This window comes from Gavialis gangeticus, unplaced genomic scaffold (assembly GCF_001723915.1).
Source record: "Gavialis gangeticus isolate Ggan-Ray unplaced genomic scaffold, GavGan_comp1, whole genome shotgun sequence".
NCBI lineage: Eukaryota > Metazoa > Chordata > Crocodylia > Gavialidae > Gavialis > Gavialis gangeticus.
In genome coordinates, this window is record NW_017729032.1 from 4,264,824 (window position 1) to 4,280,774 (window position 15,951).

The following is a 15,951-nucleotide window of genomic DNA, read 5'->3' on the forward strand; positions in this document are numbered from 1 at the left end:
AAGTGGTGCTGGCTCCTACCCTGGGGGTCTTTAAGAGGAAGCTAGATGTACACCTTGCTGGGGTCGTTTGACCCCAGTACCCTTTCCTGCCATGTCAGGGGGTCGGACTTGATGATCTGCTCAGGTCCCTTCCGACCCATGAAACTATGACTATAGCAGCTATCACTGGTAGGCATGTGGGCCCAGAACTACATCAGAAAGATGTCCTAAATATCTGGGATAAAAACTTACTAAACTGCAGAGCCAAAATCAGATATGACATGGCAGATATTGATGCCAGTTTTAAAGAAATGTGACCACTGATCTGGAGGAGCAACGAGGCTGCGTCAGCAAGATGTTCAGTTGGCTCCAGGAAAATGGTGACAACAATCCCCCTACGCTGTTGGTCTATTGATTTCCTTAGGAAGAAGATCTGGCAGAACTGGCTTCCGAACAGTACTACGTGGACTACGGGACCGAGATGGTTCTGGAGCGACTCCTCAACTTGATCCCCTCCTACATCCCTGACAGGGAGATTACTGCTTCGAAAACCGTGGAGAAATGGGCTCAGCTCATTATAGCTGCACATAAGAAGGTAGGCAGTGGCTCTTGAGTAGAAAGAGGCTGCGAAGGGAGTATTATCTCCAAACTGGGTACATGTCAATCCTTGGGAGATGGTTCTCAGCCCTGTCCAAAGCTAAAAAAGAAAGCAGCATTCCCCACGTGGACATCAACTTAAATCAAAGCTTGTAGATATTTCTGATGCAGGTTGCCTCACAGGTGGAGGAAAGGGGCTATTTTATTGTATTCAGCAGTAGCATTGGTTTTGGAAAGGACACCTGAAAGGCCATAAGATCTTTGCTTGTTAAGGAACCTCCATCTCTGGGAATTTTCCTTCAGAACATGGGACTGTCACATCGTTACTTAAAATACAGCTGTGATTACAAGATGAAGTCCATGTGGTCACCTCTATTGTCAGGTGCTGTATAAATAGATAAGTCACCTGAATGCTTGCTGGAGTACTAAGTGGACGCTGTTGACACTGCTATGTGGAGAAAGCAGAGCAATTCTCCTATAGGCAGCCTGCCCTATTGCTTTTTCCAGAGATCCAACCAGCGGGCCACTTGATATCACATCCGCGCTGCTGGATTGTCTAGCCTTGGGAGAGGGGCAGAGAAAAAAGGAGTTCCTGCTTTGGTACCTGATCAGTTTTATCAAAGCAAAACTCACCTGGCATCAGCAGAACTGTCCCTTGTTCATACTAAGGAAGAATTGGGTGCCGTGACTCCCCTGCCTTGTCTCTCATCCATCCAAGTATGGACAAGTCCTACTGGGTCATCTAGCCCTTGCCTTACCTGCACCCAGAGCAGGCTTGGTTCCTTTGCTGTACTTTCTAGATCTTTGTCCATCTTGGCCTTAATAATTCAAGGTCTGAGGCTCCAACTGCTTTGCCTGGGCATTTCTTAAAGACCCTTGGGCTTGTTTTGATGCCAAAAGGTCTCTTGACTCCAAGGTGGTGTAAATCAGCCTAATTCCATTGACTTGTTCTTAATCTGATCTCTTCCTGGCCTCACGTGAATATGTGTTTTCAATGCTGGCTGTGGTTTGCTTCTCCTATAGGGAATTTATACTCAGAAGAGAGCAGACCCCAAAAAAGTCAAGGAGGAGGTGGTGGATTTTGCACGTTTCAAGTGGCCTTTGCTGTTTTCTAGATTCTATGAAGCTTTCAAATTTTCAGGTAACCCGACAAAACACAGGTTGCCATAGGGTGAGCATCACTGAAAAAAAAAGGCGAATCATGGGAGCTAGAAATGAGTGATCTATCCATGCTTCTGGAGACACAGCTTTGGGTCCTGCTGGCCCTGCTGTAGCCAGCTATAAATGTCCCAAGCTACGAAGGTCTGAGCAGTTCCCACAATGAAAAAGACCAATGGAAAATGGGTTGGAAGGGACCTCATGAGGCCATGTAGTCCATTCCCCTGCAGGAATATCCCTGAACATTGCCTTTTGCAACTTGATTTGAGATCTGTAAGACCTAAAAGCTGTGGCAGGCTGACAGCTGTAAGTGTCTTATTGCCCACATTGCTTTCAACCCAGGGCCAAGTCTGCCCAAGAATGATGTGATTGTAGCTGTCAACTGGACCGGGGTGTACTTTGTGGATGAACAAGAGCAGGTCCTCCTGGAGCTCTCCTTCCCAGAGATCACTGCCGTCTCGAGCAGCAAGTAAGGAGCAAACTGAGTCAGTGGGTCCCAGTGTTGGTTTAAGAGTGGGTTGATACAGATTGCTGTCATTTTGACTTTCCAGAAGCTTTCCTCAGGTCAGGATGCCAGGGTAGAGTGAATCAGTGGGTGGCAATGTATCTCCTGCTTCCTCTACTGCATTGCCACAAATATGCCAGTGGATCAGTAGGGCCGGCTTAGAGCGTCCTGCTGCCCAGCACATGGGCCCTACCTTTCTGCACCTGCAATCTTCAGGGACATTAATACCACTAAGAAACCTGATGCTTCCCCTTATGCAGCCCATGAAAAAAGGATAACATTTCTTTACTTGGTGCTTAGAGTCAGATGCCTGAATTCATATTTAGGCACGTTTTGAAACCAACGGAAGCAGAAGCACCTGCTTTTATTTGGCTGAAGAACTTAAGGCAGCCGTTGTGGGAACTCCTTAGCTTTTATTAGGGCAATGATTCTCAACCAGGGTGCCGGGGCACCCAGGGGTGCCACAAGATCCTTTGACGAGAGCCCCGAAGTGTGAGAAGATAATCAGATCATTTCAGGCTCAGGCTCTTCCCTGACTGCCTGTTCCCCTGCCCCCGCTGCCTGGTAGAGAAGTAAGCACTATGATAAATGTTAGTTTTTGAAACAGGGTGCTGCTCAATTCACAAAAGTTATGGAGGGATGACTTGAGTCTACGAAGGTTAAGAACCACTGTATTAGTGAGTGGGGTAGTTTCTGTGCCAACCGTTAAAAGCAATGATGATAAAAGAACATGTGGTTCTCCATAAAGCAATAAATGACTGCCCTACACAGCAGACGTTCTTCCATTACTCATAAATGATTGAATCATAGAAAATGAGAGTTGGAAGAGACCTCAAGAGGTCATCTAGTCCAAACCCCTGCTCAATGCAGGACCATCCCCAACTATATTATCCCAGCTAAGGCTTTGTTGATCCGGGTCTTAAAAACCTCCAAAGAGTTTCCACAACCTCTCTGGGGAGCCTGTTCTAGTGCTTTACCATGCTCCTCATATGAAAGTTTTTCCTAATATCTAACCTAAACTTCCTTTGCTGTAACTTGAGATCATTGCTCCTTGTTCTGAGAACTGCCACCACTGAGGACAGTTGTCCACCTGAATAATTATTAAAGCCCAAACACTGCCTGAGGATGCACATGCTTCCACTGACCAAGCAGGGGCAGCACGGATATATCCAAGGGTAGCATGTGCACTGTCTTTTCCTTAAGGGACTCTCAGAACTGGCTAAGTCCTCTTGAGGCAGGGTATGCTTGGGAAACCTCTACTACAGAGTCAGAACAGGGTGTGACAAGCATGCCCTTGGATAACTTGGAGACCAGCATTTAGGCTGAACCTGAATTTAAATTCATAGCAATTTCTGAAATAAAACAGAACCCTAGCCATAGGGTACTTCCTTATTGCTACTCTCTACCGCTGTGCTTTGGATATTACAGGAGCTTTTGCAATGCTCATGTTAGCCTGGAGTGGGTCAGGCCCTGGCATGCTCTTGTTTCTATTATAGATGAGTCTAGGGACAAATGTGTCCAATGAACAGAAGTATTTTGCCACCACCTGAGCACTACCAATGGGTCAGATCCTATTTCACCTGCTAAGCACCTGAAGTGTGATCCTATTCCACCCTGCTCGGGTGTGTCTAATAGGCCCGTGCAAAGCGGCTAGTATTCACTTCGGATTCGGCTGATTCGGGGGACAGTGATTCGATTCGGTGATTCAAACCACTGTCCCGAATTGATTCAGAGATTCAGCTGCTGCCGAATCTCTGAATCACGCAGGCCCCATCCCCCACCCACCCCAGCTCCCGGCTCTTTGGAAAAAAAAGGCCTGACTCACCAGCTGTTGCCAGGCGGAGGGGCGATCCCCACTGCCTGTCACTGCCCCACATCACGTGGGGATCTCTGCCACAAGCCCCCTGACCCCTGCCTGCTGTCCCAACCCCCCCCCCCCCATGGCTGCCCTGCCTGCCCCAGCTCCGGCCCTTATAAAACAAAAAACAAAACCTGGGATCACCGGCTGATGCCCAGCAGGGGATGATCCCTGCTGCCCTGCGCTGCGTGGGGGGCTCTGCCACGGCCCCCCAGAAGCCCTGAGGCTGCTGCAGCAGCCAGGGAGTGCAGTGTTTTTTGGCTGTTTTTTTTAAGGGCCGGGAGCTGGGCCAGGCAGGGCAGCCATGGCGGGGACTGAGAGAGTGGGCAGGGGTCGGGGGACTCATGGCAGAGACCCCGACGTGGTGTGGGCAATGGGGGCCAGCAGGGATCACCCCCTCACCCGGCTGCACCCAGTGAGTGGGGGCTTTTTTTTAACCAACCAGGGGGCGGAGCAGCCATGGTGGGGGCTGGGAGAGTGGGCAGGGTTTGTGGGGTGCTCAGAGGGACTAGGGGAGCAGGCAGGGGATAGGGCCTGGCAGGGGTCCCTGCATGGTTCCCTCCCCCCCTCCACCAGCCCCCACTTCTCCCACCCCTGGGTCCAGCTCCGTGCTGCAGCCAGCGGAGACTGCCTGAATCACTGAAGCTCTCTGAATCATTTCCAAATCAATTCAGACCTTTTAATTGGTCCCCTGATTCGATTTGGATTTGTAGATTTGGCCACCAAATCGGGCCAAATCTCCTCCGAATCATAGATTCATAGATTCATATGAATCTATGAATCAGTCAGAACCCGAAGCTTCGCATAGCCCTAGTGTCTAAACATGGATTTAATGTGGGAGCAGTTCACTCACGAGTAAACTACTCACGAGTAAACTCTCCCAGGCAGGTGTCTACACGTGCAAGGAAGCCGGAGTAGATTTGTTGCTGCAGCAAACTGCTTACAATTCCCGGGGCCCTGCAATGGGCCCCTGCTCCCCCTGGGTGCTAAACCAGGGGCTGACAGGGAGTACGGGGCCAGGAGACAGCTGCCTCCTGGTTGGGGCTGGGACATTACAACCTGTCCCCAGGGATTGCCTGCTGCCAAGGCAGGGACAATGTCCACCTGTCCTTGCAGTAGGGAGCTCCTGGCCTCAGCTCCCCAGTCAGGGGCAGGGGACTTGGAAAGAGCTGCAGGGTAGAGGGTCACTGCTAGCTGCCCCACTGGTGGATTGGGGAAGGGGTCTGGGACCTATCTCACCCCTGTCTCTCCAAGCCATATGCCTCGATCACCCAGTTCCCAGCCCACTTGGGCTCCAGTGGCAGAGACCACCTCAGCAACAAGCAGCTTCCAGGGGCAGGGAGCAATCTTCCACCCCCTGGTGGCCAGCTGATCAGGAGCAGATTTGCTCCCAATCGGGCATTTACATGAGCACTGCTGCACAGTAAGTAATTGCAAGTAAATTTGCTACTTACATTTGTAGGTAGCAAATTTACTCATGATTAGAGAAGTTTACTGTGCAGTAAGCATATGCATGTGCAGACAGTCTTACTGCATAGTGAACTGTGCTATTGTTCAGTAAAACGTGTAGATGCACTCCTTGAGTTCCTGAAAAACCATTCACACAAATGGTGAATGGGTCACCTTGTCTCTCACTGATTCTTGTGACTTAGTCTTAAGGCTAAGATGATAGTGTACTACAAAAGCAGATGTGTTAATGGCTTTTCAGGAACTCAGAAGAGTGAATAGGATCACAGTGAAGTGTCTAAGCTCATATAGGCACCTAACAGATGGAATGGGACCTGGCCCATAACTTTTTATTTAGTACCAACCACTGGATTCCACGTCTGATTCTAGGTATGCTCAGCTTTTTCCCTTGTATTCAGGCAATAATTCTTTCCCCCCTCTTCTGCATCATGCCTTCTCAGCTGAAAACATCTATCCATCCAGCATGATAAATAAAAATGGCCTCTGATCTGCGGCAAGTATCAGATAAAATTATCATAGTGGTTTCCTTCAGACTGAAAGTCTGTGAATCTCTTTCAGCATAGTGATAGGCCCAGGTTTTCAAAGCAAGCCAGCTTAATTGTGTTGGCAAGTGTGCAACACTTAATTGCTTTGGGGTGGGGGTGGGCAGATCTGAGATGCTCACATGTCTGGAAGTGTTTATATACAGGGAAGCCCACGTTGACCGTGTTCATACATGACTAGATTTGCAAAGGTCCTGGCAACAGCTACAGATGCAAATTTTGCCAGGCTAGTGTTGCTGATTAGTTGGGGACCTTTGCCTCCTGATGTCTGGATGCTACACGTTTACTTAATGTGTTTCCCACACTCCCTGTTTTAGAGGGGGAAAGCTGCAAGGGCAGAGCTTCACCATGGCCACCATTAAAGGGGATGAATACACCTTCACCTCCAACAATGCAGAGGACATCCGAGACCTTGTGGTGATCTTTTTAGAAGGACTAAGAAAAAGGTCAAAATATGTGGTCACTCTCCAAGACAACCCAAATCCCGGTGAGTACGCAGACCAACCCAACGGCAAAGAACTGCGGCTGTAGGACGATTGACATTTCCAAGGGTACCATGGAGGGCCTCCTGCTTTGAACCTCAGGAGCAACATCCTTGTATAAGACATGCTCAGGAGTCTACTTAGTAGTTTGCTGAATGTATTGTCTGTCAGTTCCCACTGTCTCTAAAATGGACCCCTGGGAAGAACTGTTCAGATTCACTGTTTGGTTTCGCTTCCAAGGAAAGGGCCTGGCAAGACATTTTGTTTATCCTTCTTGCAACCCGAGCGTGGATGCCTTTCTAAAATCTGTGTCCTAGCTCAGCCATAGCGGGTAGCCTTGAGGTTACTGGGCACATCTACGCAAGATGTCTACTGAGGAGTAGACTAATTAGCTCCACAGTAAAAGGCTCATGTCTACATGTGCAGCCCTATTAGGCTGCAGGAAACGAATAAACTCAACATTAGTGTAGTACTTGGACATACGAGTATTATCCTGCTGTAGCATTTTTTACTCCACAGCAGCGCACATGTAGACACTGACATGGTTGGCTGGGACATGAGGATGCTTCAGTGTGGGGCTGCCTGCCAGCTACCCCCACACTGGAGCACCGTCATGCCCCAGCCAGCCCCTCTGCAGCATGTCAAGCCAGGTCAGAGCAGCCGTTACCTCCAGGCCCTCGCCAGACCTGGCTGCTCTGACCCAGCTCAACATTGTGCGGTCCCAGGCTCACATTCAAATGGTGCACCCGGAAACAATAAGCTCCAGCATGATATGCAGAGTTTATTGCTGCACGCTAATAGATATGCCTGCTGTGACTGAAGGGAGCCACTTGTTACAAAAGCTCATCCATCTCTGATTTAGTTAGTCTATAAGGTGCAAACCTACCCTGCCTTCTCCACCATACAAATCGGATTCACCAGTTGTCATTGTTTCTGCTGGCCTGAAAATCTACAAACCAATGCAAGATGCCCATTGGGCAGGATTCTTAAAAGTGCCCAGAGGTGTGAGGTACCTAATTCCCATAAGAAGCCAATGGGATTTGGCATCCTATCTCTCTTGGGCTCCTTTGAAAATCCCAGCCTCAATGTTTCTGTGGGTCTGTCTGCACTGCAATAGGAGGCAGGATTGTAGCACAGACAGACATAGTTTTAACTTAGCTACCAGCACTGCGAGCTTTGGCAGAGGTGGTATGAGCCCTTCAAGGACCCTGGGTGCTTAGCTGGGAAACCGCTGTTGTTGCCAACCCCATGCTGTGGTGACATGACTGACCGCCACATTGGCGTATCCCTATAACTGACCATTTGTACAGAGTATTTATATAGCAGTCTCCTCACAGCTCTTTGCAGGATAAGATATACCTATGACAGTTGCGTGGAATATGCAGCGAGGCAGACCTGTAGCCAAGCAGATTACTCCAAAGAGACTTTGAAAATAATCGTGGTCATTTCTCTTGCAGTGGGAGAAGAATCGGGATTCCTCAGCTTCCTTAAAGGAGACCTGATCGTTCTGGACCAAGACACTGGAGAGCAAGTAATGAACTCAGGATGGGCTAATGGCATCAATGAAAGGACCAAACAGAGAGGAGATTTCCCAACAGATTCTGTTTATGTTCTGCCTACTGTCACCATGCCTCCTCTGGAGATTGTGGTAAGCCCCCTTACTGAAAGACGCAGGCCTTCAGAGCCTGCTGAAGCCAAAAGGAGCCTTTCTATGGTCTTCAGAGAGCTTTGGGTCCAGCCCACCATCTCATTGATGGTGACGATGATGATGACGCTATGCCTAAGACAGCTGGCAGGTCACCGCAGGAAGAACCAGACGTCATCTGCCCGCATTGACCTATCAGCTTTTCCAGCAGCCTTCTCAGTTTGAAAACCACTTGCTTTTGACTTTGAAAAGGCATGAAGCTCTTAGATAAATAGTGAAGTCTGTTTGTTTAATGGTATAACTGACTGGGAAGTGGGTATGTGCAAGTGTGTAGGGCACCAAGGACGGTCAACAAGACCTTCTCTCTGTTGAGGTGTGGTTGAGGCTATGGGAACCTTAGACACCTATTGTGTTAATAATGAAGAAATGCCTGAGGACGAGCAATCACTCTGATATTGAGTGCAGGTGCTGATCATTCACTTGAAGCTAAAAGCTGTTGGTTTTCATTATTGGGTCATTTGCTCTTTTCATACCATGTCTGCGTCACCTCTCTAGATACATCAGCCTTCATCCACCTGAAACTCGTTGAATAATGGAGAGTCTTTGTTCACTAGGCACTTGTCACAATGACCCCTGACCAGAGGCAAGATGTCATTAGATCAGCCCAGCAGTCAATTTCGGACAGCGAAGAAAGGGTGAAGCCGTACACCTTGGAAGAGTTTTCCTACGATTATTTTAGGTGACACTTTACCACTCTCCTCTACAGAATGGGTAGCAGGCAGGAGTTCCTTCCCGAAGCAGATCAGATCCAAACCCTTCTCTTCAGAAGTGCAGGGGGAAAGCTTTAGAAATCATCTTGTGCATTGCTTTGTGTGGCTACAGCTCGTGCTTTAAGGCAGAGCTGTTCAGCTTTGGAGCGGTGGGGGGCCGCGCATTGCATGGCCCTCTCAGCACGCTGCCAGTACCAGCCCCTGTCATGCCACACGAGGCACCTCCATGCTTTGGGCTCCCTGGACCGTGCAGATTGACCCACCCTGCTGCCAGGGGTGCGGGCAGGAAACAGAACCCAGAGGAGGGATGGGGGGCCCAGAGATGCTGGCAGCAGCCATGTGAGGAGCAGCGCCCAGGTGGGAACCTGTCAGCTGCAAATTAGCCCCTCACCACCCATGTGCAGCCCACAGGCCACGAATTAGCCCAGCCTGCTTTGGGATGTTACATTCTGTATAATCTTTGCAGAACAGCAGAAGTTAGTAAGGCGTTTTCCATGTTAGGCACAGCAGGGGGATAACTGGGTGCAATTATCTGCCCTCTGTGTTCCCCTCTGGCCTTAAAATCTGTGAATTGCCTTCGCAGCATGACACTGCAGTTGGCAGGTACATTATCGTGGGGACCTTCCTCTTGGCTCCGAAGAATTAGGCAGTGGCCACCACTGGAGACAGCCTACCGCGAATTTGCTTTCCAAATCCCAGCTCACAGACAGAGCAGCCATTAGTCTAATCCAGTTTGGCAAGTCCCATGTGCAACCACGATGTGTTGACAGGAGTTGGATTTCAGACCCCACTGCCTGCTGGGCTGACCAGTATGGCTTACTTGTTTCTTCTGTCTGTCCATCTGTCCATGTGCATTTGTTGGCTACTGTCTTGGACTGTAAGCTTTCTGGGGCGGAGACTACGCTTTCATCGTGTGCTTATGCAGATGTAACCCTGGTTATAATTGATACGTGTAATAAATTGAAATCCATTTTTATTTTAGTGTAATAAAAATAACAACTGTTAGAGCTGCAGCCTGATACTCAGTTTAGGCACGTAGAGGGCTGATCCACTGACCACTTATGTTGAAGGAATAACTCCTATAAATGTCAGTGAATACCAGGAGTGCCCAGGTGTAGAGCTGGGGGCCTTATGTTGGGTGTCTGAGTTCAGAAGACAGGTGTGGACAGCTTTCCCAGGTTCAAGCCCAGCTAGTCCTGGGAGGGATCTCATCACTCATAATCCCAGCTGTTTTTTCTCTACTTTGCTGTCGCTACCAGGCCGCCTCCCAAGCACACCCTGAGCCGGGTGATGATCACCAAGAACCGAGGGAAAGACAAGCTGTGGTGCTACACCCGGGAGCCAATCAAGCAGCCCTTGCTGAAGAAAATCCAGGGCAGCGAGGAGCTGTCCCAGGAGGCCTGCATGGCATTCATTGATATCCTTCCCCAGCGAAAGAAAACAATCCACCCCATCAGGACAAACACATCGTGGGCCTGAACCATAGTCCATGAAGTCAGTGGGATGATTCACAGTGACTGCAATGAGCTGTGGGTCATGCACTGTAAGGCTTGACACAAGTCATAATAATTAGAAACAGAACCGAACCTAATCCTGGCCTCAAATGGCCCTGAACTCTAAGGGCCTGTCCAAATGCAAACAGGGATCTAGGTCCAGATTTTGCAAAGGATCTTTACCCTTATACATGCCTTGCTCAAAACCTGCATTGAAGTATTTTTGGTGTCTAACACTAAGCATCCAGATTTCACACTGGAGCCATTCAATAATAAGAACAACAATAATCCAAATGAGAGGACATTTTTGTGATTTTTTTTGTGATTTTTTTTTCCCCACACATCACAAGATAATGCATAACATTGCTACCAGCTATAGTCTGCAATGCCATATGTACTTGCATACTACAAATACTGTTCCTCTAAAAAATAGCCACCCCAAATTGTGGGGGTGCATTTTAAGCAAGGAATATGATTTCCATGCTAGAAGGGAGACATCGGACACTGAACTGGCTGCCAGGGGCTGGCACCCTCCCAGCTGCAGACAAGAGGGATGGAGCCTGCTAGTCCACGAAAATCTGGAGTTTTTACCCTGTCACAGCCACTGCCAAATTGTGGCCAAAAGCTGCTGTCAATTTAGCCATGGTTATGACAGAGGTAAGCCCCTAGCTTTTGGGTGAACAGGAAAGGGTTGCAAGTTAGTCTCTGCCCCTCCTCCATGCGGCCAAAATTTAGTCATGATTCGGGGCAGGGGGAAATTCTTTGTTCTGCCTTCCCAAAGCAGGTGCATGTCTTATTTAGTATGCAAGAAAATACAGTAGTTGCAATAAAACATCCTGGGCCAGCTCTTTAATTGGCGTAAATCCATGTGGCTTTATTGGTCACCAACATGAACTGAAGATGTGGTCCTTCATTATACTGCTTCGGTGGTGCTTTCAGGGTCAGATGAAGTAGCAGCAGCTTTTCTCAGACTATGTATTCACCCATGCCAAGTCTCTGCAGCTGGTGACACCTAAAGAGAAAAATGTGTGATTGAAAGGGTTGCTGTACTCTGTTTACCTACCACTATAATGCAGCCACCACTGGGGTGACAGGTAGGACCCCTATAATTAGGTTTTTGGCAGAGTTAGCTCCCTAAGCCTCCTCGCTTGCCTGTCCTTAACTGTTGCCATGCACCTGTGCTCAAGTATATGGGGGACTACCCATCCAAAAGAACCCGCTCAGTCAACGAGCTAACGGACCAAATATTTGAAGGCGCCTTGAAGGCTGAGCCCCTGAAGGATGAGATCTACTGCCAGGTCCTCAAGCAGCTCACGGACAACCACATTAAGTAAGCGCACGGCCCTTCCTTGCGTCCTGTTGCTGTGGGTGTTCAGGACAGAGTGTGGGATTGCGCGAGGGCGGGTGGGTCTTCAAGTCTCCCTGTCCCCTTGAAAGACTGGATGTGCACAAAGCCAAGCCCTGTTCTTATCATCAGCTCTGCCTTTCCATGCCACTTTTAACCTCCTTGCAGATGTTGGCCCCTGTGTTGCAGGGCAGGGGGTGAACAAGAAACTTCCAGTTTTCATCTCTTTCAAAAACCCCTCATGCCATTCTGCGAATTTAGAGCTGGCCTTAAAGTTGGGTGAAATCACATTGGTAGCCACTTTCTTGCCCTTTTCACTCTGCCAGAGCAATGTTAAAAGGGACATAATGTAATAGAGAAACAGGCCCTTCAGTGACTGTGTGCTCCAGAAGTGAATGTTTGATCTTCCAGTTGGGTATCTTTTCTCTTAGGTACAGTGAAGAGAAAGGCTGGGAACTGCTGTGGCTGTGTACGGGCCTTTTCCCTCCCAGTAATATTCTCCTGCCCCATGTCCAGCGGTTTCTCCAGTCCCGGAAACACCACCCTCTCGCTGGCGACTGCATCCAGAGACTGCAGAAGGCACTGAGGTATGGTACTGAAAGCAGGTTGTCAACATGTCATTTTGGGGGGTGATTTTTGAAGGCAGAGATGACAGTCAAGCGCCTGAGCCGTTGTCTTCCAGGGACCAGTCAGTTCTTAACAGCCACCGGTGTCTTTGAAAACCTCCACATTTACCTGTCTGATTCCCATGTGTGAAACAGGATGTAATGTTACCTACCATATTTCCTCACATCCTGTATGTGCCTTTTCCTGAAAAATTTCCATCACCACCCCCCATTGGGGTGCATGTCTTAAGTGGGGAAGCTGATTTTCTCCCTAGACTAGAAGCACCCCACTTTGACTCCTTCTGCTCCTGGCAGCAGCAGTGGCATTTCTAGTCAAGCAACTGAGAGAGTCAGTTGATTTAAAGGCTCATTGCTCTTCACTCCATGGGTGTTAATGATAGTCTCTCTTTTTTAATAGTCTCGATGGTCCACTAATCAAGTTAACCTTTCTTTGGGCAATTTTACTGTCTGTTACCTGCTTCTAGTCTCTCTTCTGGAGACAGCTTTTAGCTCTTTTCAAAACTGTAGATCCCCTTGTGGAAACCAGTCTACAGCAGCAGCTAGGGATTCAGCTTTTGGTTCATCAGGAAAGGGCGGGTGAGTGAGCTGATGATTAGGCTCTATCCTTAGTCTATGCAGCCGTAACTCTGGAGCAATTCTTTTTTCCTCCCTTCTGCCTTCCCCAAAATAAAGTGCGTGTCTTATTTGGAGGGATATGGTATGTGAGAAAATGCAGTACTTTCCTTTGATTAAGTATTTTGAATGAAGTTACATAATATTGTAGTGTAGTATTGGACATCATACTGTTAGAAGTTAACATTTGCCTGTCAGTGTCCAGGCAGCTGATCTGCTGCATTGCCTTCCTATCAAGATAAGTACAACAGAGAGGCTGTAGCATTGTGTTACCTTTCTGTTTGTTGAATCCACCTGTGGTCTCATCCTTTGCTTGCCCCAGCATGCTGTGGGGACTACAAGGGTATATCTGCTCTGCTCTCTGGGATGCTGTTGTCATTGTAACCCTCCTGTTTTACAGGAATGGTTCCAGGAAGTATCCCCCCCATCTGGTTGAAGTGGAGGCGATTCAACACAAAACCACGCAGATTTTCCACAAAGTTTACTTCCCTGATGACACCGATGAGGTAAGCCTGCACACCTACAGGCTTGGCAACGCCACCCTGACCAGCACTATGAATGAAAGGGACCCGGGGGTAATAACAGACCACAGGATGAACATGAACATATGCACACAGTGCAACTCCGTAGCCAGCAGGGCTAACAATACCCCGGCGTGCATCAATCGGTGCATCTCCAGCAAAACCAAGGAAGTAATTCTTCTGCTGTACTTGTCATTGGTGAGACCGCAGCTGGAGGACTGCGTCCAGTTCTGGGTGCTGCACTTTAACAAGGATATGGAAAAGCTTGAGAGGGTCCAGGGAAGGGCCACCCGTATGATCAGAGGCTTGCATAGCAAGCCCTATGAGGAAAGGCTGAGGGATCTGGGACTCTTCAGCCTGAAAAAAAGGAAGCTGAGAAGGGGCTTGGTAGCAGCTTACCACTACATCAGAAGTGTACATCAAGGGCTTGGTGAACAACTGTTCACCAGGGCACTCTTGGGGAAACCAGGAGTAATGGCCACAAACTCCTAGAAGACCGTTTCAGACTCAACATTAAGAAAAACTTCACAGTCAGGGTGTCAAGACTATGGAATAAGCTCCCTCCAGAGGTGGTGCAATCACCCACCTTGGAAAGCTTCAAGAGGAGACTGGACAGTCACCTTGCTAGGGTCACCCGACTCCATCTGTCTTTCCTGCTTGGTGAAGGGGGCTGGACCTGATGATCTTTTGAGGTCCCTTCCAGCCCCTGACAATATACGAATGGAAGGGAAACCTAAATTCATCTCAGCTTTCTCTAATGAATGCCGCACGTAGGCTGGCATCGGTTCTGGAGTGTTTCGCCTTGGAGGAGGCAGGAGTGCGCTGGGTCTGGGAGGCTTCAATGTCAAAAGGCAAGGCAATGAGTGCTGCTCAGGTCTGTGAGGGGGCCTGCAATCTGTGGGGGCATCTCCTTTCCCCCCTGCCACAAAAGACAACAGTACATTAGCATCTAAGGGATCCTGTGTGAGCCAGCATGGAGGCACTGCTAGGTTTTCCAGGAGAGAGGGAGATGCAGAAATGAGGGAAGGGGCTGACCTATGGGTTCTTCCATCTGCACTGCAGGCATTTGAAGTGGAGTCCAGCACCAAAGCCAAGGATTTCTGCCAGAACATTTCCAACCGCCTGCTGCTGAAGTCCTCGGAGGGCTTCAGCCTCTTTGTCAAAATCTCTGACAAGGTGAGCGTCCCGTGGAGGTAATGGGACAGCTCCAGACGCTTGCCCGGCCACCTCTCCAGAGGGTGTAAATCGGGGGGGGACGGAGTGGGGGGGACACTAAAACCAGTGGATTGGCACCAAGTTACACCACTCCCAAGGGGTGCTGAACGCCTCCATGGGCCTGACCCCATTCAGGTTTCGGTTAATAGGTGCAGTCCAGCAGCCCTGTACAAGCCAAAAGGGTTACTAATAGCTATATGGACAGCTCTTGTCAACCACAGAACTGGGCCTTAAGGCAGGGGTTATTGCCAATAGCATAACTGTGCAGATGGGGCTCTCCGGCATTGGCCTAGCTTCATTCCCAAGGAACCTGATCCCAGTGGAAGTCAGTGGGACTGCAGCCGGCCAGGGTTGGACACTATGGCACATCCCATCCAACATCCCGACCCGATCCTGCCATCTCACCTGAGCTTTGTGGCAGTCCTGGCCTGGGTCAGGGTTACAGGGCCGAGCCATTAATCTGTGCGGCATCTTGCCTGCTAATTGTTTCTGATTGCTTTGCTGGCGTCAGCAGTACACAGGGCAGAGGGTCCGTTCCAGAGTGCCAAGAAGAGGGCCATAATGTATGGTGCGATGAATAAATTAAAGCAGATCTTTATGAGAGCTGGAAAGAACAATGGGATTGTCAGCTGCCCAAGCAAAGCTTCCCAGCCCCTGTCATCCTATCTGCAAGATTGTATTTCCTTCTGGGCTAGAAGCACAGTCCGAGGTGATCAATCGAATAGCCAGGCCAGTGCAGAAACCAGTTTATGAGGGATTGAATGAGCACCGGGTGTCCCAGAAGCTAGTGACCGACGAATTACAGAGAGCGTCATCATGAAGAGAGATGAGTGGTTTAAAGTTGAGCAAGAGGAGAAATGATGCACAACATCAGGCAAAGGGTGCTGTTGAAACAGCAACGAGCAGATCTGTGGATTCCTTAGATCTTAAAAACCAGCTTGGGTAAAATATACGAGAAGGAGGGAGGGATTCAGCCGGCCTGTGACTGCATCAAAAGAGACGCCAACATAAAAGAAAGTCTCTGATCCTGTTTCAGTCATGGTTTAATTCAAACGCTGCTGATTTCCTGCGTCTGCAAGCAGGGCGGGTAGCGAATGTTTACCTGGTTCTGCTAACAATGCGGATGTATTTTCATA

General features: G+C 49.0%; 1 protein-coding gene across 4 annotated transcripts in view; it reads left to right on the top strand.

Annotated features, from left to right (window-relative positions):
- MYO7A (myosin VIIA) overlaps window positions 1-15,951 on the top strand; it is a 217,500-nt gene that overhangs the window by 184,165 nt on the left and 17,384 nt on the right. For all 4 annotated transcript variants that reach the window (XM_019524863.1, XM_019524860.1, XM_019524859.1 and 1 more), the window contains 11 exons: window positions 404-574; window positions 1,600-1,717; window positions 2,077-2,203; window positions 6,424-6,593; window positions 8,046-8,236; window positions 8,848-8,972; window positions 10,263-10,420; window positions 11,673-11,826; window positions 12,273-12,428; window positions 13,480-13,585; window positions 14,663-14,776. In XM_019524863.1, coding sequence (XP_019380408.1) covers window positions 404-574; window positions 1,600-1,717; window positions 2,077-2,203; window positions 6,424-6,593; window positions 8,046-8,236; window positions 8,848-8,972; window positions 10,263-10,420; window positions 11,673-11,826; window positions 12,273-12,428; window positions 13,480-13,585; window positions 14,663-14,776 — 1,590 coding nt within the window. The remainder of the gene's footprint in view (window positions 1-403; window positions 575-1,599; window positions 1,718-2,076; window positions 2,204-6,423; window positions 6,594-8,045; window positions 8,237-8,847; window positions 8,973-10,262; window positions 10,421-11,672; window positions 11,827-12,272; window positions 12,429-13,479; window positions 13,586-14,662; window positions 14,777-15,951) is intronic.